The sequence below is a fragment of the Micromys minutus genome (genome assembly GCF_963924665.1).
Source record: "Micromys minutus genome assembly, chromosome: 23".
Lineage (NCBI taxonomy): Eukaryota > Metazoa > Chordata > Mammalia > Rodentia > Muridae > Micromys > Micromys minutus.
Window position 1 is genome coordinate 44,480,444 of NC_137958.1, and position 22,553 is coordinate 44,502,996.

The 22,553-nt window shown below is 41.7% G+C and overlaps 1 protein-coding gene across 1 annotated transcript in view; it reads right to left on the minus strand.

Moving 5' to 3' along the window:
* Positions 1 to 313: 313 nt before the first annotated feature.
* The window catches only part of TSPAN12 (tetraspanin 12), a 64,607-nt gene continuing 42,367 nt past the window's right edge, over positions 314 to 22,553 (minus strand). Inside the window, exons 7-8 of the mRNA XM_080936175.1 lie at positions 20,206 to 20,349; positions 314 to 1,841 (exon numbers count right to left, since the gene is read on the minus strand). Coding sequence (XP_080792301.1) covers positions 1,536 to 1,841; positions 20,206 to 20,349 — 450 coding nt within the window. The 3' untranslated portion in view covers positions 314 to 1,535. The remainder of the gene's footprint in view (positions 1,842 to 20,205; positions 20,350 to 22,553) is intronic.

A 22,553-nucleotide genomic window follows, 5' to 3' on the forward strand; every position in this document is an offset into this window, starting at 1 on the left:
CACCCAGACATGCTGCTCCCCCTCTGTCTTCAGATGACCACTTGAGGGTTCATTTCAACTGGAGCCCAAGACTTTACCCCAGGCATCCGTGAAGATGGCGGTGGGGTGGCACAGGATCTTGAGAAACACGTCTTGGGACTGTGGGCTGCGTCACTTCAGATCCCGGAGGCCTCCCTCCCCCAGGCCTGCTCTTCTCGTTTATGTCCCGTCCCTTGCAAGTCTCTTCACTAGCAAACATGACAGTGCGTGAGAGTGGGCATCACTTCCAGAACGACAGTGAGACCTTGTCTTGAAAGTAAAGGGCGCACACCTCCGTGATCTAGAAAGTATTTATTAACATTTTGCATTAACGTTCTTTCCATAATCCAAGAAATAAACAGAATGCACAAGATACAGTAAAATGCACTTTTCCCGTTTCAAATAAATATCTTCTACTCTTGTAAAAAAGTTACTATTTTGCATAATTCGCTACAGTATATGAACTGATGAGCGAGAGCAAGGGTTCTCTCTAGTTAGACTACCACTTATTTTAGAGATTCCCATGAGCATCTCTGCAGAGAATGTAGCTTCTCTGTAAAACTACATCGACTTCAAAGGTAAAGGAAAACACCAGCTCTTTGACAAAGTGTTCGTTGGGAGGAAAAAAGGCGTCTGAATTTTTGCTGAATCAGCTATGTGTAAATTCTGTAGTTAATACTTCCTGCAGCCAGAGTTACAGTGAGTCTTATGTATCACACTGGTAATTTCCCAAATTAGTGGTTAGCAACTTAAATTAACAGTTATGGATAACAAAGCCAAGACAGAAATTTAAAAGCTCTGCTGTTGGAAGAGACAAAAAGTAATTGTGCTGTATAAGACAATTTTGTCATTTTTCAAACATTGTTATTCATACATAACATTATAAGGACTGAAATCTACTGAATTATACAAACACAGCACAATCTTATATACATACATATCCCTGATAAGTTTAAGACAACATGTTAGCTCTTATAAGTGTTATTAATAAGATTGTTTTAGTAACCCACAAAAGTCAGTCATATTTAGGTAGTCACCAATCTTGAAAGTTTATATATATATATAATCAAATCATTGTTCAAGCAATGCATCATCAGGTAATAAAGGTCTTTAGCACTAAATCCCTATGTTAGCAGTCAGTGGACAGCTTATAGCCTAGCTAGAGGAGTTAGTGACCCTCACAGCACCAGGAATGCCCCGTGACGGTTTGTTTCCGTGAATAGATGCAGAAATGCTGGTCAAACTGTATCACCTCAAAACATAATTGTGCTCAGAAAGAGAGAGAGAGAGAGAGAAAACACACTAAGTTGTTACTGAACTCTGGGTTCAACATTTTGAAGGGCACCAATTATTGTCTATATTAATATGTGGGACCTTCACTTCAAAGAGTGGAGAAATCATATGCTTAGACATTCCTTTTCTGAATACTAATGTGTCTAAAACTTTCTGAGATAGATAACTGTGTGCCCCAAAACCCGCTAGTCCCACAAGTCAGTGATTTTCTTTTTTGACATTCTTCATAATTCCTCCATCTCAAAGTGGGTGTTGAAGCTGTTTGCCATTGACGTATGCTCAAAGATCCTTGAAAGACTTGGCTTTAACAGTTCCACGGAGTGACAGGACAAGTGCTGAGATGTATCATTCTTTAGAGACAGCATTTGGTCTGTCCCAGGCTCCCTTCTATCATAGTACAGAGCCCAGAGCAGAGTAATGGTGAGAATCATGGCCAGAATTTGTGTCACACCAATGGAGATCCCCAGAAACCTTAGTACTTGCAATTGTTTGGTTCCTCTCAAAAAGGAATACATCTTCTTCCCACAACCCTGTAAAAAGAAAAAAAGAAAGAAAGAAAGAAAGAAAAGAAAAGAAATAACACAATCAATGTTAAATTCTCAAAAATAGTGATTTGAAAAAAGAACAATTTAATCAGTTAGTTAAATTTAGGAACTTTAAGATCCTGACCCTTAACCAAGGTGTGGTGTGCACCTTGAAAATTTGAGCATTCTGCCCAGCACCCTTCTTTTATTTTTCTACACACAGGAACTGATATAGAACCCAGTGTCTGGAGCACTACTTATTCAATAGTTTATAAAGGTGACTACTTTTTGCTTGAGTAACTTAATATAACCTTGGGCATATTGCTTTATTTAATAGCTGTGCCAATAAAATATTTACTCATAATAACTCATAAAGAAATGTATTTTAAAACAGTTCTTTGAGACTAGAGAGGTATCTCGGCTGTTTAAAGCACTTGCTTCACAATTAGGACCAGAGTTCAATTTAAGCACCCGAGAAACAAGCCGGGTGTCTTGTGCATGCCTGTAACTGCAAGTTCAAGGTAGTGGAGACAGGACTGATGGGGTTGCTGGTTTCCATCTGGCTCCAGGTTCAGAGAGAGACCCTTTCTAAAGGAATAGGCAGGGTAACAGAGGAGGGCACCAGACATGCTCTTCTGGTTCTAAACTTGAGCAAAGGCTAGTACAACCGCACACACTCATGAGGGTACACATACAGAAACAGACACAGACAGTCATACACACACATACATAAATACTTAAACACTTTAGTATGAATATAAATTTACCATTTAGGTAAGACCAAAGCAACTTGCATAATAATAATTTAGGGTGTGCTTGTAGCTTTCTACATAAAAATTTGAGTCTTGGTTCAATATATCAGATCACAGTGTTTGATTCTACACCATGTGTTTCCAAGTTTGTTTTATATATTTTTGTTTTATAATCTCAAAGCCAATGATACCGTTTTGAATGAAATACATAGTAGCCAGGATCATGTTTAGTTCCATTTGAGAAACTGTTGGAAATTCTATTCTAATCCCAAGTCAACATTCATTTAATAATTTTTAGTAACCTAAAGATATCAGCAACTAAAACATAAATTTCAAAGACCACATTCTTACACAGCGTAATATACATTAGTAAAACTTTTACATAGTATGGAATGAGAATAGAAAAACTGTATTTATTCACAATTAAAATTTTATGTTTTAACTGGGCGACGCGGCGGTACATTCCTTCAGTCCCAGCACTCAGGAGGCAGAAACACATAGATGTCTGTGTGTTCGAGGCCATCCTGCTTTACAAAGCGCGTTCCAGGACAGCTGTGGCTAGTACATGGAGAAAAACCTGTCTTAAAAATAAAAACCAGGTCTCTACAAATGCACACGGTGCTGTTGAAGCTGTTGAATCATTGCAATCTGTACTGTGATGATCACATAGCTCAGCTGACCTGCTTCCAGTTATGTTGTTGTCTCTGTGTGGAATGAGCGAGCACACATTCAGTGCAAACTGCGAAGTGTGCACCGAACACACAGATGTAGTGAGTCCTGAGAAGTGACAAACGCTGCCAGAAATACCTAGGATTCATTACAGGATCGACTTCAAATTAAACCTTGGTTGTGGTACGTTTGGAGACCTTGTACTGTTGCAAAATTTTTCATTATACCCATGTGGGACAGTGAGCCACAGTTTAAGAAAGTTGGCAAACATTTTGGGGTGTGTGTATACAGGGCTAGATAGAGGGTATTTTGGCTTCACATCTCCTCCAGTGTGGTACAGAAACAGGCACTGACAATGGCTAAGGAGCAGAGCTGGGTGTTGCTATGAAGTTCCATGGAGCACAGAAATGCTCCAGGCCACATTTAGCTCAAGGCTGTCGCCTGCTCTCTAATAATCTTGATCTATACAGATTGTTTATGGTGTTACCAATATTGTTGCTGTTATTGTTGTTTGTTGCATTGTTGAGTTGTAGCAATGCCTCAGTTGGTCAGAGATGTCCCCGTCCCCCAAATCCAAAGCATCTCCTCAGGCTGCTTCCAAACATGCTGATGCAAGGGAATAAACCTGCACCGGTCATTACCTCTGAATACCACACAAGGAGAGTACTTATGAGAGACTTACGGCCAAGCTGGAACATCTGTCCTACCTGAAGAATCTGAAAGATAAACATTATGTTCCCATACAAGCCATAGACACTTGAGAAAAAAATTAACCAGGTCATTGTCAGTAAAAAGTTTTATGAAAAGAGTCTAATGGGAATCGATAGCATATAAGAGAAGAAAATTCTAGAGGAGAATAAGGTAATCAGAAGAAGAAAGAGGGGAACTGTGCCCTGTAGCTATGCGGATAGGATTTAGGAAGCCACTGGGAATCCATATTGATTTAGGAACATGGCAACTGTAGGTTAACTACAGCCCCTGACCTCACTTGCTTCATTGTTCACCGACAGTTCTTTTAGCAACAGCAGGAGACCTGGATACCCGCCACCAACCGGTCAAAATGCAGGTACCAATAGACTGTAGAGTGCTAACCCCCTACTGATTCAGCTGCAACACAAGCCCTCCACCCAAGACCCAGAAAAGATCCCAGAATCAGGGTAGAAAGATTTTAAGACTCAGAAGAACCACACATCAGTTACAAGTGAGTGTCATCTATGGGTTGCAGGGAGCTGCGCTTATGAAGTCACAACAACACTGTGCCTAACAACACAGCCATAATGACAACCAGTTGACATCCTGACCTGGCTGGGAGAAATCTCACAGAGCCCAACTCTTAAATGAAGAGCTACAGCAACAAACTGCTTTTAAGGGAGAGAATCCGTCTTCTCGGGTGACCGTCTCTAACGGGTCTTCCAACCCTAAGTGGTGAGCCCTAAACAACCTTGCAAATGGATAACACTATGTAGAACTATTGTGCTGTGTTTATACATATATTGTCCTATAGCAGTACTAACTAGAAGAAACCCTGGTGTTTGCTGGGCACTGAGGGAGGGGGATGGGAAGAGTTGGAGAAGTGTGAGGATGTGGTGGAAGTGTCGTAAACACAGTACCCAGTCATGAACAAAGCAGAAGCCGGAAAAATTATGATTAAGAAAACTGGAGTAAAGAAACAGAGAAAAGGTCCTGTGTCTCAGAACTGCACTGTCGACTTCCGAAGAAACCCCTGTGTCGCCGTACTGTCTTTAGGAGCCTGCGCCCACGGTGAGCACGCCGTTTAGAAATAACCTACTCCCTATAGAAACATAAGTGTAAATTAAGGCGACTAACTGAGAGATTATTTTATAGTGTCCTTGGAAACTTTCGGTAAAAGTGACTTAGTGTTTAGCCTCTAAAGAGAGCCACCAGAATAAAAAGAATTCATAAATATTTAAATTACCGCCTTTGTTTTGCCAGAGCCCAGGAGGAACCCATACATCAGTGTATACTAGACACCGACTCAGTGATCATTTCATATATATGATTAGAAGGAAGAAAGTTCTTCCATTTGCAAAAAATAAAAAAATAAAATAAAAATACTGGTTGGTAATTTTACTCAAATGTAAAGTGCTTAATAACTTATAACAGAGGCTGTAGAGATGGCTCAGCAGTTAATAGCACTGACTGCTCTTTCAGAGGTCCTGAGTTCAATTCCCAGCAACCATATGGTGGCTCACAACCATCTGTAATGTGATTTGATGCCCTCTTCTGGTGTGTCTGAGGACAGTGACAGTGTACTCATATGTATAAAATGAATCTTTAAAAAAAAAAACTTATAACATTTAACATCAACTTGTAGTTGTGTCTCTGGCTTTTCTGTCATAGCAAGAAAGATGAGCACACATATTGACACACAGGAGTGATCTGCAGAAAACCAAAATACAAATCACCAAGACAGGTTTGCAAAGTTCAACATGCTCTGAAACCATCCCACTCAGCTATCAGAGCTCATTCATCGTTAAGATGCTCATGTATGATGCTGTACAGTATGGTACCATCGCCAAGGTCACGGACTGAAGACTCATGACTCTCATCTTTGAACGCATAGCCAGTGCCATTTGTTTGGGACACTGGGAGGGTTAATGGATGCACAGAATTGTGTCTAGGACACTACCAGAGCAAAAGGTGTGGAAATTCTGACCTCTGGGTCAGCCCATGGGCTTGGAAGCATGAATCCACATGTAGAAGAAAAACTGATTGCCAGTAGATAGTTGCAACACTTTATAAGATTATGAAAAGGTCCCCTAAGTATAGCATTCTGTCACCAACAAAGTCTGGTGTTTTAACCCTTGCCTGTAAGAGTCAAAGTAGCCATCAGAGTTTTTTAGAAAAGTAAAATCACCATCCAAAATGTCTACCTGCTACTGAGAGGTTAAACCACTAGCCTTCTGAGAGAGTAAACAAGTAGTTTATGTAATTTAGAAATAGTGACTTTTTAATAATTACGTGTAAATTCAAAGATTTCCGTCTTAGACGTGTAGAATGTTAATATAGACAGACGCCTTTTTTAACCTTATTGCTGGAAAATATGTATCATACTGTCCCATCGATTTCTGGGGAAATAAACTTAATACAGTCTTGGGTGGTGTCAGGCTGAAGGTTTTTGTCTGTCTGCAGTATTGAGGTATAAATGAGTCATGAACACATATGAGAAATTAGTATAAACATTCTAATATTTACTTAATGATGAATTTTAGCATGAAAGGTGAACCACTCAAGGATCCACATTTTCAATTAAATGAGAAAAGGAAGTTGAAAAGATCTATTATGCAACACAGTAACTACAGTTAGGGGTGTATTTAAAAAGCAAAGCATGTGAGAAATATCCGCACCGATGGCTCAACCCTGTGAAATGCAACACATCAATTATTTCATTTTGCCCTCTCAATAGCCTCTGGAACTTAAATGTAGATATTTTCATCTTTGCATTAAGTCCTTCTCCCCTCTACAATAATTCATTTTGAGCAGACAATTCATAGGAGAGGTATGCTTCTTTTTCAAATATGTAAGTAACCCATAGCCATAACTGTTCAGGAGATACATTAGTTAATAACCAATGTTCTAGAGGGAAATGGATCTTGGAAGTCAGTAGGACAACTTTCCATCTTTTCAAAAGCTCGGAGAAAATTTAGTGACATGAGCAAAGTGTCCCCAGTAAGACCTCTGAGCAGCGTCTTCTACGTGAGCAATGGCGGTGCAGCAGGACTGGTCAGAGTCAGGTTTTCAGACCCCTGGGCGTTAGCCTAAGACTTAAAGCAATCTAAGTAGTGTTAGTTCCATAAGCACGTGGGTCTCAAAAGAGGAGAAGAGGGGATAAAGAAGGTAGTCCCTGCTTGGTGAACATGTCAAGTCGGTGGAATATCTGAGTCTAAGATCAGAGAGAAAAGTCCTCAAGAAGGAGGGAGCCCCTTCTTGCCAGCCCTTTGTCTGCTTTGGTGTGCATCAAGACAGATTTTGAATCTCTGCAGCTAATTAGGCAACTGATTCATTTTCTAAAAAAATAAGATACATAAATCTGAATATGACACAAACTGATAAATAAAACCCATGTGAAAATCCCCATATTGCAAATCTTTGAAATGCAAATTAAAGGCATATAAAATTGAGAGAGAGAGAGAGAGAGAGAGAGAGAGAGAGAGAGAGAGAGAGAGAGAAAAGAGCAGAAGGCTTTGTGGCATTTAGATATCCACGGTTCAGTCTCTCAGCTCGGCACGAGGCTACATCTACGGTGGATGCTGGCCACAGGAGAGAAGAATGAAGTTGATGCCTTTTAATGCCCAATTCCTAACTGTGTCAGCTCCAGTGGCTGTCTAGAACTCTAGGCTGTTCTTATGTGACTTGACAACTCAGCCAGTGTAGTAGCTTTGCCCCTGGAAATGTTCACCAAAGACCCTCAGAGCACATGATCATCACAGTGGCAACTTGAGGAGTGGGTTGGTAGTTGTACACTTTTGACCCAAACCCATGCTTAAGAGACCTGATAGTTAAAAACAGTGAGTCCACCTATGTGGGAGAGTTCTGTCTGTGAGATCTGAGAAAGTTACACACATTCCCAAGGTTATACATGAACTTGGTAAAGACCTGAGAAAGCCCTAAGATCTCACTTCTAAATGGCCTTATAATTCTTTAACGAAAGGCTCGGAGACTTACTGGCTCCAGGAAATTACCTCAGGAAATCTCTGTTCACTCACGAACGAACCCCACCCCAAACTACCTGAACAGGAACTTCACAAGCCATTCATAACAAAAATAACACAGGCTTTACAAAGTTAGTGTAGAAAATGTAATAAGTTAACAACCAACCACAAGGAACATGAAATCTATTATTTGGTCCCAATATACCCACTTTTTCTAGCTTTTCAAATGTATATGCCCAGCCCCTAAAGATCTTATGGTGGGGGGAGTCTTGTTTCAAGACAGGCTTTCACTGTGTAGCCCTGTCTATCCTGAAACTTGCTTTGTAAACGGGGAGCCTTGAACTTACAGAGATCTGCCTGCCTCTACCTCCCAAATTCTGGGATTAAAGGCATGTGCTACCACCACCTGGCACCCTAATGATCTTTTGCTGGATTGTGCTAAGTCTCTCAACATTATGTTGAAAATTATAAAAGAAAACTAATTAAAAATGTAGGAGGATTTTAAGAAAACCAAAGCTACTGCAAGTGAGTTTGGATCCGTATAAAAAGCCAGCTCTTTGGTTCAGCCAGAGTATCAAACACTGGATTATATTAATGTACCGCTAGACTAGGTGTGGTTTCCTTCCACACCAGGACACTATGAAAAGACTTGACCTCCATCTTGGGATGAGAACACACAGTTGACTCAGAAGAGATCCTAACGGAGTCCTCTGCTTTTTAGTCAATAGGTCAAGTTGATCACTTTATTTTCTCTGCAAATTGGTACCCTTCAAATGATACAGAATTTGTAGTCCTTCAGTTTGTCCCATATGAAATTATATTATATTTTCTTCTATCAAGAACCTCTTGGAGTCAGGCAGTGGTAGCACACGTCTTTAATCTCAGGACTTGGGAGGCAGAGGCAGGTAGATCTTTGAGTTTATAGCCTGGTCTATAGCATGAATTTTAGGAAAATCCAGGGCTACATAGAAAAATTCTGAGTCAAAATACAAAGCAAAAGTAAGAACTATTGGAAGGTTGTAAATTACACAAATGAAAGAAAGTGAAGCGGCATCTTTTACCAGCAAACCGGATCCCCAAATTCTGCTGATGTACAATACACTAACCTTGGCCTCTATGTATTCTGTCCCACTAAGGTAATTTCCTGACAGGTTTTGAAGAACATTGTTTTAAAAAAAAAATTCACCTCTAAGTTGGGGAAAGTAAAACTGAAGACATTCCCCTTGATAAGTTACAAGCTTTACACATACAATCCTACTTGGAAAACACTTCTCTGGAGTGTCCCTCCCTTTGAGAAATTAGACCGTTTATTCTTCCGTAACGAGGGTTGTGCGGGAAAGTGCGTCCCCTTCGGGGGGTCTGTCCGGAAGCTCACAGGCAGCAGGACACTCAACACAGCAGCCGTAACCTTCATAGCGAGCGTCTGCTTGTGTTTTCCTCTCCCTTCGCCTTGACTTTCAATTCTATTTATAAGTAATTATTAGTACACTGCATCCCCTATGCTGCCCGAGATGCTTTATTTAATGAAAGGCACACGGTGTGAGCATATAAAACACTGCACAAATCTCTCTAAGGTGCACACAATTTAACATGTCTTTGTGACTCTGAACCAGCTCACAGCACAAACAAGCATTGTTCCGAGTACCAGGGAAGCCTGTCCCCGAGTGGTTAAGGTCAGATTAACGGGGTTAACTTTTCACACCAACATTCTTCTACATAAGGTCACTGTCTTCTCCTTTCCTCCTCTACGTCCGTCATGGAAATAACCCCAGCATTCAGTTTTCATCTGCATCCCGCTTCCCGAAAAAATTAAATCACAATATAACCCTGACCTTATTTTGAGGCCCTGAAATAATTATAAATATGGTCTACATTTTCCAGCATAAAGTGGAATTGTTGAAAGTAGACAAAACGATAAGGGTATGCGCTTGCACGGTCTGTCACTGCTCGTGAGAAGGGGTGGAGCTCGGCAGGTGTAGACACAAACTTCCCTAAGCGTGAGGAAAAATAGAAGCGGCAGAGATGTGCTTTATTTTTATTCGTCATAGGAAAGAAGTGGATTCCATTTATTTGCTGATTTACAGATAAAATATTTGGAGTTGATTTTACTTGGATACAGCATCTTTTCCCCTTCAATACAGCCATGTGAGCCCTACACTGATAACCTCAGACAATTCAAAGGTGTGAATAAGACCTCGGCTCATCTACTTTCCTTGCTGCAATATTAAAATTCTTGGCAACTATTAGCCATAAATAACAACACTGCATCTATAAGAAATAAGGGGGAAAAAACCCATGCACCTCCACATCTCTCAGCATCTATTGAAGGCACGTCAGGATACCTCACTTCACTTGTGGAAATTACACACTTGAAGTTATTATCTGATCTATCTCCAGAATGAGTTTCTAAAATTGGAAGAACACCCATGGCTTTTTCAAGGTTCTCAATATTCTGAGACCACATCAGAAATCCAGGCAGTTCTTGAAGGGGTTATGGAGACAAAGGAGAAATAAGATGGAGGTGTCGATTTATGCATAACAGTATTGATAGTTTTATAATTGATTCTTGATAATAAACGTGGCTCTTGGGTTTGAAGTGAGTGTGGTAATTATCAGGTACAGACCCCCTTCTAATGTGATTTGTCCACCCACACTGTTTCACCACTGGAAGAAGGAAAAGGAGAAATTTCAGATTATTAAAATCCTTGACCTGAAAAATCCACCTCCAGTTAGCACAAAAACTCAGAGCCAGAAGATGTAGACTTTTCTGTTAGTATAAGCAAAATGAAGGCCAACACAGCTAGTTAAAAACTTAATTGCAGTGCACTAATATTTCTATTTAATTTAATAAATTTCTTAATAAATTGCTGTTATTGGCATCATTAGCCACCACTGTGCACTGAAAAAATGTACGTTTATTACGTGCCAAGTGGTGTACGGAAGATTTCTGTTTATCTTTGTGCTGCTGATATTGTATCTAACGAACAAGAAATTTGAGGCTTGGAATTGAAAAGTTTTAATAAACTCATCTTGCTTTCAGCCATGTATTTATCACTAGAGATATCTAAGCCCTGAAACACTTTGTCCCCCACAGCCTTACAACCTGAGCCCAAATCTACTCATGTCTTCCTAGGTGACTTTTTCACAAAGTGCTGATAATACTGAAGGAAACTGTCCTCCGGTTATGATGAGCTAATACATTTAATGCTGTCAGTCGGAATGCTGTACAAGCTAGCACCCTATTGGAAAAACTCGCTGTTTCTGTCAGGGCTTGCGTACCCTTCCCTAAAGGTGACAGTTGGTTTTAAGACTAAACATGGAAGCACACTGCAGAAACAAGGTCCCACGACCAGTCTTCTGCCTGCCTGGTTCCTTTTGTTGGTGGTGGTAGTGGTGGTTTGGTTTGGTTTTTGGTATTTTTTTGTCCCTAAAGTAAGGTACAGATACTAAACTTCTGATCTAGTGAACCTAAGGATTCATTTTCTTATGTCTTCCTCCCCTGGAAATCCAGTGGTCAGTGATCTGCAATTGGGTTTTTAACTAGATGTGTTGGCCTTCATTTTGCTCTCTCTAACAGAAAAGTCTGCATCTTCTTGCTCTGTGTTTCTGTGCCAACTGGAGATGGATTTTTCAGGTCAAGGGTTTTGATAGTCTTCAGTTTTTCCTTTTCCGGTCCACACGGAGCAGACAGAGACCATGATGAAGGGACAACAGAAAGAATCTGAAACTGGGCCTGCTGACACCCCTCCCATCTAGTGAACCATCTTATATCTCTCTTGTCTGGACAAGCTCCTGCTTTATACTTTCTTCATTAGATTTAAGGTAACAGTTTCCTCCAAGTATTTAGATTTTCACTTCTCCTGGTACCTTTCTATGTCAAAGTTCTTTTGCATGTTACACTGTCTTAAAGAAGTATCAGCCATAAGTCTTAGGGTGTGTGAGGAAACAGTACTGTACTTTGCTTCCCATATAACTTTTGGCCATTGATTAAGGGAGGTTAAACCATACAGGCCTTTCTGGAATAGGCTACGCTCCCATTCCAAGTTCTTTCCCTCTGCTCCGGCCCCTCAGAGAAAGTAGGAGTAACTCTGAAAGACGGGTACCTAAGAAGACAAGGTTACATCACCATTGGCCTCTGAACCAGCTGGCTGGTCTAGGAAAGAGAAACAAAGCCCTCACGTTATCTAAGCTAATGCATTGTTTTTCTTTACTCGGCATACACAAAATCCACATCTCTAGCCGAGTTCCGCCTCCTGAGCTCCGTATTGCCTCCTGGACTTTTGTTCCACCGTGTGATTTTTTTTACCACAGCCTTAAAGACAGCACTTCAACAATGGGACTAATAGAATCTAATCACCCCCAAGATTTCCATACAGACTTCATCTATCCAGGATCCAAATCAAAGCCAGTATGCTTGCAGCATCTCCGCCACACCCTATAGACTACACGTAATTTTGTCTTGATTTTAAGAAAGGATCCTCCCCACACTTGATTCTTCCACCCAATTTTCAGTGCCATAGACTGAACCCAGGCCTTATAGTCCCATGCATTATCCAGCAGTCTCCTACCTAATTTTTCTACCTCAAATCTGGATCCTCACCTTAATCCTCTGCCTCACCCCATTCTTTGCAACACCGGCATTAGGATTTTTAAAAACAGATCTAATTGCTTTTGCAAGCCAGCGTCCTATGAAGGCTTTTTATGGTGCTACATTCTGCAAGCAAACACCACCGCTAGTCTCAACTAATAAAGAAAACACGGGAAGTGGTCGTTCTGAACAGTGAGTGAGGAACAGGAAACTAGCAAATGAGAGAACAATGCATTTGTATACCTGCAGCAAGACTGCCTGAGCCATTCCACACCAGATTGTATCAAGCAAAACCTGAAGATAAAGGGCTGCTCCTGGCCCCCATCTGCCACAAACAACCTGAACTGGTCCTGCAGGGGCTTTGATAAAACAGACAAGACCCAAGCCAGAGTCAACCTGATCCTGCTGGCAGAGTTTAGAAGGAGATAATGAAGCCAGAAGAAAGACGGGAGGGAAGACCTCTGTGTTTCTATAAAGAACCCCAGAAAGGAATTTCTTGGGGGGAAATCCATCTAAATAACCACTGAGCCTGAAAGGCTGCCTACGGATCGCCATGTGTGCAGGGGGCTCTCTGTGCTTATCTGGATGTGTAGGCTCATTACTAAGAAATCAGTTTCCCAGGACTACTTTGTAATAAGACTTCCTTTCACAGGAATGCCTCACATTTGCAAGCATAGTTACCTTTTGATAGGGCAATTGCGGACTGTAAAATGTGTGTGTTAGCAGACTGTGTGGGGCTGCTCAACCCAGCCTTGCTCTGCGCATGGCAGTGATGGGGCCATTCTCTTCCCTTGCCGTCCGTTCTCACTTTGGGCCATTGCTTATCTGGAGATGGCCTTTGCTGACCACCTGACCGGCAAATGCTTTCTGCCCTGGATAGACACCTGCTTATTCGTTAAGACCACCAGGCGCATGAGAAACCACTACTGCCACCTGTGCTTCCTACTGCACATCTGGGGCACAAAGACAATGACAGCTAAGGGTTTGTCTTAGTCGGGGTTTCTATCCCTGCACAAAACGTTGTGACCAAGAAGCAAATTGGGGAGGAAAGAGTTTATTCCGCTTACACTTCCATATCTCTGTTCATCACCAGAGGAAGTCAGAACTGGAACTCAAGCAGGTCAGGAAGCAGGAGCTGATGCAGAGGCCATGGAGGGATGTCACTTACTGGCTTGCTCCCCCTGGCTTGCTCAGCTTGCTTTCTTATGGAACCCAGGTCTACCAGCCCAGGGATGGCACCACCCACAATGGGCTGGGCCCTCCCACCTTGATCACTAGTTGAGAAAATGCCTTATAGCTAGATCTCATGGAGGCATTTTCTCAATTGAGGTTCCTTCCCTGTGATAACTCCACCTTGTGTCAAGGTGACACAAAACCAACCAATACAGGATTGCCTACTCCTTACCTGTCCTTTTCTGTGCCTTCCTTCAGGAGGACTCACCTCTATTTTCTATATATGGCTGTTTGTTAGTGACTCACCCAACTCACCTGAAGGACTAAACTCATCCCCCTTCTAACTTTTTGTATTTCTCACTCCTAGTTTCTTGTCTGTATCATGTGTGAAGATTGTCTTGGTCCTGAGGAGAAGCCCACACAAACAAAAGAATAAGGTGACATAGGTGAAAATCAGCTGACCCTCTCAGTAGGTAGAGTTTGATGGAAGGCCAAACTTATTTCTCACCATGGCATTTTTGTACCCAGAACACTTTGTTCTATCTCTACCTCAGCTCAGAAATGCTAAGGGAAATTATACCAGGATGTCAGGTGTGAAAAATGTTTCCAGACACAAAGGATACTAATTGTAAGAACTGGTCAAAGAAGTTAATAGGAGATGAATATTAACAAACAACACTGAGGCTGAGAAGTTGCTCGGAAAATAAAGAAAATGTGTACGGATTGCTTTCTGAGTATAGATAACTACAAAAGGGCTGGTCGATAACAGAACCATGTAACATCTCAGTGAGGACAGGCTACATGAATTCACTGTCCTCAGCCCACACATTATACAGTGCTCTAATAGGAGTATGAAGACTTCATACAACATTGATGACCAAAATCTAGGTTATTCTTACTTCCTTTAAATTACTCTGTGTCTGTCCATCTGGCACAGTTTTAGCAATAATTCTGCTGTTCATTTACCTGAGTTCCTAGGTCTCCGTATCTCATCCTCCACCCCTTATCCCCTTGGGAAACTTTGATCATGTTGACCGGCCATCAGCTGAAATTCTGTTGGCTCCTGCTAGTTCAAATCTCCCTTGATCCTAGTTTCCTTTTACTGATTCTCACCTGCCCCTTAACTAAGTCCCCACCCCTGGTCTACAGTCCAGGGTCACTGTGTTGTGCGGCCAAATAAAAGAGGGACATCCCTTCATTTCCACACATCTCTGATGTCCTTTATTTATAGATGGTAGAAGAAAAAGAAGAGGAAAAGAAAAAAGAAGAAATAAACAACCATCTAAAGCACTGGTTCTCAACCTTCCCAATGCTGCAACCCTTTATTTCTTCATGTTGTAGGAACCCCCAACAATAAAACTATTTTAATTTGTTACCTTATAACAGCCATTTTGCTACTATTATGAATCAGAACATAAATATTCGATATGCAGGATATCTACTGTATGATCCGTAAAAGCATCATTTGACCCCCAAATGGGGTCATGGCCCACAAGTTGATAACCACTGATCTAAAGTCAAAGCTGGTTTACAGTAACATATTTGCTTAGAAGAAAGTTACTGGTTATTTAAGATTCATACACAACACATGAAATATGGAAAGTGAAAGTCAAGAATGTCCCAAAGACAGCTGTATGGGGGCAGGATCTCACTCTGCCCTGGTCCTTACAGAAATGACTGAGAACAATGCTTTTCTTAAGAAGGAGTCAATCCATTTTAGCAAGTCAATACACTCACATCTCTCTTTAAGTACACACTAAAGACATGTCACTTGTCTCTTGCTTGGCTTTCTGTACCTCTTTGCTTTACCATTTGAGTGGGTCTATGTGACGTAGGACTGCTACGAGCCTGTTTACCTTCATCTCTTTTTGAGATGGTACCCTAGAGCCTTTGTCTTGCCTTGAAGGGCCTGTTTGTGGTTTGTTTCCCATCTGAGATAAAGACTGCAGCTATTCTCCCAAGCCAAGTCCCTTGAGGAATTGGTCAAAGCTGTGGCTGCTGCTCACCAGCAAAAGATTGCACCCTGCATACTCACAGTAGGTTTAACGGTATAACTTGTAGTTCTTCCAAGATCCCAGATCCATGGGCAGCAGGTCCAGGATCCCTGCTATGTGAAACTTTCTAACATCCTTCATCTGCATGTTCTCCACCTCTCCTTCTTCCTTCCCCTCTCCCTCTGTGTCTGTCTGTGTGTCTGTCTTCTCCAGTCCAAGCCCAAACATTGCGCTTTTGTAATGAGAAAAGGCAGAGGTGCAGCACACTGAATTTCACCAACCTCAGTTTGAGGCTTGGCGGAGACCAAGTCTGACATCCTGCATCTGAAACCACAGTTACAAAGACACTTCCCAAGAATGGGTCCCAGGAGGCCCAGAAGCATTGGCCCGGGCCACCTGAGCTATGGCGCCTGTAGGTCCCTACGCCAAAAATTCTTTGCTCACTTTGTGAAGACTTTGCAGAGCTGAGTCCTTCTCACCAACTCAGTTAAAGTTCGACCTTTTAAGACAGCCTCATCCTGTCTAAAGGAGCATCTTCAGCAAGAAAGCCTCACCCTATTACTGAGTAAACACTTCTAAGTGTTTACTCTCGCCTGTTTTAATTTTTCTTTAACGGAATTTTTTTCTTGTGGTTTCTAAATGTTTATTTCACTGCCCTTTAAGCTATCAGAAAGAATTTTGTCCACAACATTGCTACACTGTGTGTGGAACTCGGGACAATGACAAAATAATACAAAATCAAAATGAGAGGCAAAGACAGTCACGTGGAATATTAAGCCCGTTGTTTTATTCAAGGGTACATGTCGGTTATTGTGGGCATTCGAGGGTTTCTATACCAACCCTAACTGTGCCCCTTGTGAGGATATTTCTAAAATGTGCAGTTGTTGCTATATTTCTGCTCTGTCATTTTTCAAAGGTTTCAAAACATGTCATAAAATATTATGGGGTCAAGGAAGCAGGCAGGCCACCAGATGGTTGAGAATGATTTATTTCCCTGATTTCAGACTTTTGAAGAAAGAGTGGAGAGAAAGCCAGGACTCATCTCAGAGAGTAAAGAACGTGGACGATAATGCCCATCTAGTGCAATTCACTCTTAATTTCAAAGCCTGCTTTCAACCCCTGCTGACGTGGCTATCCGACCACGACCTGAATATTTTCAGCAATGAGACACATGCTTAAAAGATGGCCTGTCTCATGACTGGACACATTTTTTAATGAGCAAGGTCTTCCTTCCACTGATGCAAAATTTCCTTCCTATAACTTCTGGCCCCTGGAGAAACCCTGTGTGTGCTTTGCGCCTGTTCTGAATAAGGACCTTTGAGATACTTGCCGGCATCTCAAATGTTTTCCCTTAGTTTCCTCAACTTCAAAAGAATCCTCTCAAAGCCCCCAGCTCTTAACCACTCATTTCTCCATTTAAACATGCAGTTTGCAAGCAGATAATCTCAGAATGCTAACTTTTTAACTGATGGACCTAATTGTACTTGAGCTGTAAGGCTACTAAGTGACCCACTTTTGAAAGTCGATCATGCACACAACTGTACCGTTGTCACGGATCTCAGCATCAGTTGCCTGTTGTAAAACGCAAAAGCAGATTGTTCTGACACAACCTACCTAACCAGGGGTCTGTGTCTGAAATCAGTGTATAATTGTTCACATTAGCTGACTATTTAAAGTGTTTCCATTCATCTGGGTTATCAATTATCAGATGTACGACGATATGGCTTCCTCCAATCTTTTTCCATTAGACTGCCTAAAAACAAACCATCAGAAGAAAGAATCCCATTACGGAGCATTAGTGGAAATAGTCTAACCCACTCTGGGAAAAGTTAATTGAGTTTTTCCAAGAAGAAAATTATATCAAATATGAAAATGAATCATTTTCAGCTAAATAAAGTGAAAATGAAGAGAGATGATCCGTGTTCAGATTCGAAGAGGTATATGGAGGTATATGGAGGTATATGATCTCAGCCATGCCTCTAACACACCACCAGCACCAAGACAGCAGCCAAGCCACTGTGCAGGAAGTGGGAAGTTTTACTGCTGCCTTGCTCTTTCTCAGAACTAGCCAATGAGCAAACTTTATACTAGAACATTGATAGGATTAAACTATCCTTTTAATGAATAACAGTACGCTATAATGTTACAAAATCTCCACAGCAGCTTCCATTGACACTCTCTGAAGTATCGAGTCCTGTGTTCTATAGTAAAAAAAAAAAAAAAAAACAGTCATGGCTTGGTTGCATTTCCTCATGTTCTACAATATCTGTTAGACAACAGAGAAGTCGACTTTCAGCTGAGCACAGTCACTGAGGGACCTGGAAACATCGACTCAACCATGTCTTGTTGAGTTAACTGTATTCCATGCATCCTATAAGACACCAAAGCTAAACGCCTCTAACCATAACCTGGTCAAAGTAATAAAAGCCAAACGTCAGAGTCTTCAGTAACAGGAGAAATTGGGATACATATTTTTACTATCTTTTGAAATCAACAAGCTGGGTTATTCAGTTGTTTGGATGAGTCTGGGTATAAGTTAGACGGTGTGTGTCCTCACAAAATTCATGTTTAATCTATTTTCCTCACAGCTATGGTTTTATGGCAAGTGGGTTATTGAAGATGTAATGAAGCGATGATGGACCCAAACTGCAGAACAGCGGGCTCCAAGGTGACCCATCTGGGGACATTCGGAGACAGAAACACACATGGAAAATACCGCATGAAGAGAAAAACAGACCAGGAAAACATTTCTACAAGAAACTGGGGGAGAGGCTGTCAAAGAGCCCCTCCTCCCCAGCCTTGGAAGAAGCTGACCTGACCTTGGCAGCCCAGTGAAGTCGAATTGCTGCTCCGTAAAACTGCAAACCCGTTCCTGTTGTCGCAGCCACTCAGCTTTCGGCACTGAGTTCAGATTAACTGACAACAGATAGTGTGCGGGATAAAGTATGTGTCTCCACTGTTGACTTCGTTAGGCAGCCTTACAAAAACAAAATGTGGACAGGAGTGGGGGTCGCAGGAAGTGTAGTCTCCTAAGGTACATAAAAGGCATTTTTTAAAAGTCCCGAGGTACAGTGGGAAGAGACGGCTCAGCGGGTGAAGTACAGGCTTATGCAAACGTTAGAACCTGAGTTAAAATCCCCATCACTAGCAGAAATGCTGGGCACAGCAGCACATGTGCAGCCCCCCGTGGTGAGGTAGGAGAGACAGACAGGTACCAGTGGTTTCCTTGACAACCAGCGGAGGCAAGACAGCAGGCAACAGGGTCAGTGAGAGACTCTGCCTCAAAACCCAAAGCAGAGCAATGGAGGAAGACAACCAAAGTCCACCTCTGCCTCTGCATGCACACACTGAGTGCCTGTGCACATGAATGTACATACACAGTGCACGAGTGCACGCTCACACACACACACACACACACACATACACGTGTGTGTCTAATTAGCATAGTCATATCACAGATACATGTAACACATAAACACATCCTTATTCTATCATAAACAGTCTAAGTGTTTAGGGTAAAGCCCACGTGTTCAGCTGTAGTCAGTGAAACTGAAGAAATGAAATTTAAATTTAACTACTCAGTCTAATTTAATGGAAATCACCACACATAGCCAGTGGCTACTGTAACCGATAGCAAAGCTTTAATTTACTTAAGCTTGCGTGCATGTGTGGATGCCTCCTTTTAGGTGTATGCACGTGTGAGCAGGAGCCTGGGGAGGTCAGAAGGGGCGCCATATTCCCCGGATCTGGAGTGATAGATAGTTTGGAGTCACCAAGTGGGTACTAGGAACTGAACCCCAGTTCTCTGATAGAGCAGTAAGAGTCTGAGCCATCTCTGCTTCCCAGTTTACAGTTAAACTTTATGTTTTAAATTTGAGAACGGTATTCCATTACTCATTGTGAAACCCTTAAGGACAAGGGACATAAAAACTCCTACAAAAGAGCAAATGATGGTTTGGGCGAGTCCCGGAAAAATGCGCAATAAGTAAATTTGGGGACACCGAACGATTGATTTTTGAAGGCAGTGAAGTTGTTTCCACAAACTAAAACTGAAGTTACCAGTTACCACCAGCAGGGGGAACCAGAGAGCAGCACACAGAATTTTCTCAGGAGAGTTTTCTCCTCCATCGGGCCCTAAACAGTAGGCCCAGGGAAGCCAAAGCCCAGCTTCCCACGGTCCGGGTCCGTCAACTGCACCATCTGCACATGCTTGTTCTCAAAAAAGCCCTAGAGGAGCTCAGTAGGATCTGGCTGTAGGCGTTAAGAGTGTAAAATCTAATTAACGAGAATGGTTATTTTTTTAAATAATAAAATTCAATTAATGATAGAACTAGGTCTTTTCCACTCCTGTTTGCTGAAGTGTGGTTATTGTGATTTTTTCACATTAAAAAAAAAAACATATATCAGAGATTTTTTAAAAAGGCTTAGTGATTTACACAAAAAGTGGAAATTTAATCAGCACGGTGTGGAAGGTGCTTTGGGGAGGTTTATCCAGGATATGATGCTCACACAAGGTCTTACCTCTTGGTAAAGGTCACTGAGATCTTCCTGGTGAGCCTGCTTGGAGCATCCCGGGAACTCCCTAACACAGCAGGAGTCTGGGGGCCAGTCCATTTCGGTCATTTCCAACCAATCGGTGAAATACACCACTCCACAGCACTTAAACTGAAACAGAATTGCCAGTCACACTGAGAATCCACACAAAGTAGCTTTTGTTTAACTCAATAGACATGAGACAGTTGATGTCCTAAATGTCTGTGCTGAGCTTAGCCTTTCTTATCAGCCTCAGAGGTGTGAGCATTCCATCCAGACGATGAAAACATCATTCAGGGGCATAGAAGTCACCATTCCATAACGAACAGTTCTGAACTGTGACACCCACCCCTCCTAAAAGCACACCTGTGTTTCGCTCTCTAACTTCAGGATGCTCTGCAGATGACCTCAGTAGTGAAAGATTTCACAAGCAAACTTACTAATTCAATAGCTGATCTTCCACTGTCATTAACTTCTAGTTGGTGGGAAGTAACTAATCATTTTAGTTATTATCTACTCACTATAGAACTAAAGATCCAACTATGGTGATGGAAGTTCTCACATTTTCTATGAAAAAAAAAAAGTGTTGACCAAAACTCATATCTAAAAGGTAGCCAGCCAGGCTTAGTTTCCTTAATCAAGGCAAAAATTCTGTAGATATTTGTCTGAAATTATTATTAGCCAATAAGGGTTCCTGAAAAGCTATCATAATGCACCATTATAATCTCAAGAAATTAATGGTGTGTCTAGCTCAAATGTAGCTGGCTTAAGAAATGTGAGTTTGCCTTGCTCTAAGCCATGTTTAAGGCAACCACATTTTTGTTGTACTTCAGCAGAGATTATCGGAAACGTTGATGTGGGCTTAGGAACAGGGCTTGAAGGCATGTGCAGTCTGGATTTAGAAAAAGTAACTGTGATCAGGACAGCTTTGCCCTTGGATAGAAGAAAAATCCTCTTCCGTACAGTCAGAAGGAAGGAATATGGGCCGTCAAGGGGAAGAACCCTGCCAAGAGTGATGGTTATGCAAATTGCACAGCCCAGGAGACCAATCTGTGCTCCAGATTAAGACTGAATCATAAAATATCACAATCCAGCCCCATTTCAAAGCTTAACCATAAACCAGCTTGGAAGAATTCCGGATTTCTCATGCAACAGCAAGCGAGGGAAATGCTCAATGTACTTGGTACATTTCCACTCACTTGCCTAAAACGCTTATGGTTTAAAGAGCTTATGTGTTTTTTGTTTTAAATTGGGATCACAAAAGCACCTTGAGTGATAAGCTGTTAATACTGAGAGTTTTCAGAAACTTATAAGACATTTTTTGTATTGTTTAAAAACCAGGTGTGTTCCACAAACATCACAACTAAGCAAGATCCTAGCACCAGAGGGTGACATGAACGTCAGAGACTGATTAATCTGATGTCACAAGCTGACACCAAAAATATTTAAAGGCTCTCCTTTGTAAATACTTTAAACGATCACATTTTGAGGCCAGTACTGTTTAAAGCCTTTTAAAGAAAACTGTCTTCCCTCATCTCTTAGAGAAGTGAGCCTTTCCAAGCTGCAACATGGGGCAGTTGTCGGGAGCACCGTACTTCCAGCCACAAGGGAGCAGCCCATTTATCTGGCTTTGACAGGAAATGAAGACTTCCATGACAATGGCTTTTCCAAATATCTTGAACACGCAGTGTTCAGTGCCAGCATTGTTTAAGAGCTGCTGACATCCGTTCTCTCTGCTACAGAGCCTTTCAGAGCCCAGCCTCAGAGAACAGAGGCTCTGTGCGAAGGCTTTCTGAACCTCCCGAAGGTGAGCACAGTATTACACCAGCTCAAGTCTAAGCTCTATCACTACCTGCCGAGATGACAAGTTCATCCCAAGGTAGCTCTACTCCAGGCTGACACTACGCTACGCCCCTGGAAATACAATAGAATCATTATTTTACATGTAAGTCAACTGAGATCTTTGATGGGTAGAGGGGCTTTCTGATTGGTCAGTGTACGGCAGCAGCTGCGATTCCAATGCTTACGCAAACACAACCATTAAGTAAACACACTTTTTGCTAAAAATGTGGTTTAAAATAAGGTACTGGGGAGGGTCCCTAAGAATTATACAGGACCCATTCAGTTACAGTCCATGAGCGGGGTAATAACACATGAGCAGTTTCAAAGGCTCATTTACTGTGGGAGAAAAATGTCCCAGGCTGACTTGGCTCTCCCCTTCTAAATTTTATGTTAAAATTCTAACCCCTGTACCCCAGAATGAGATTTTTCATGTCAAAAGAGCCATTAGAACACGAACTGATTTAAAATAAGGTCAACCGCATGGGCCTCAATCA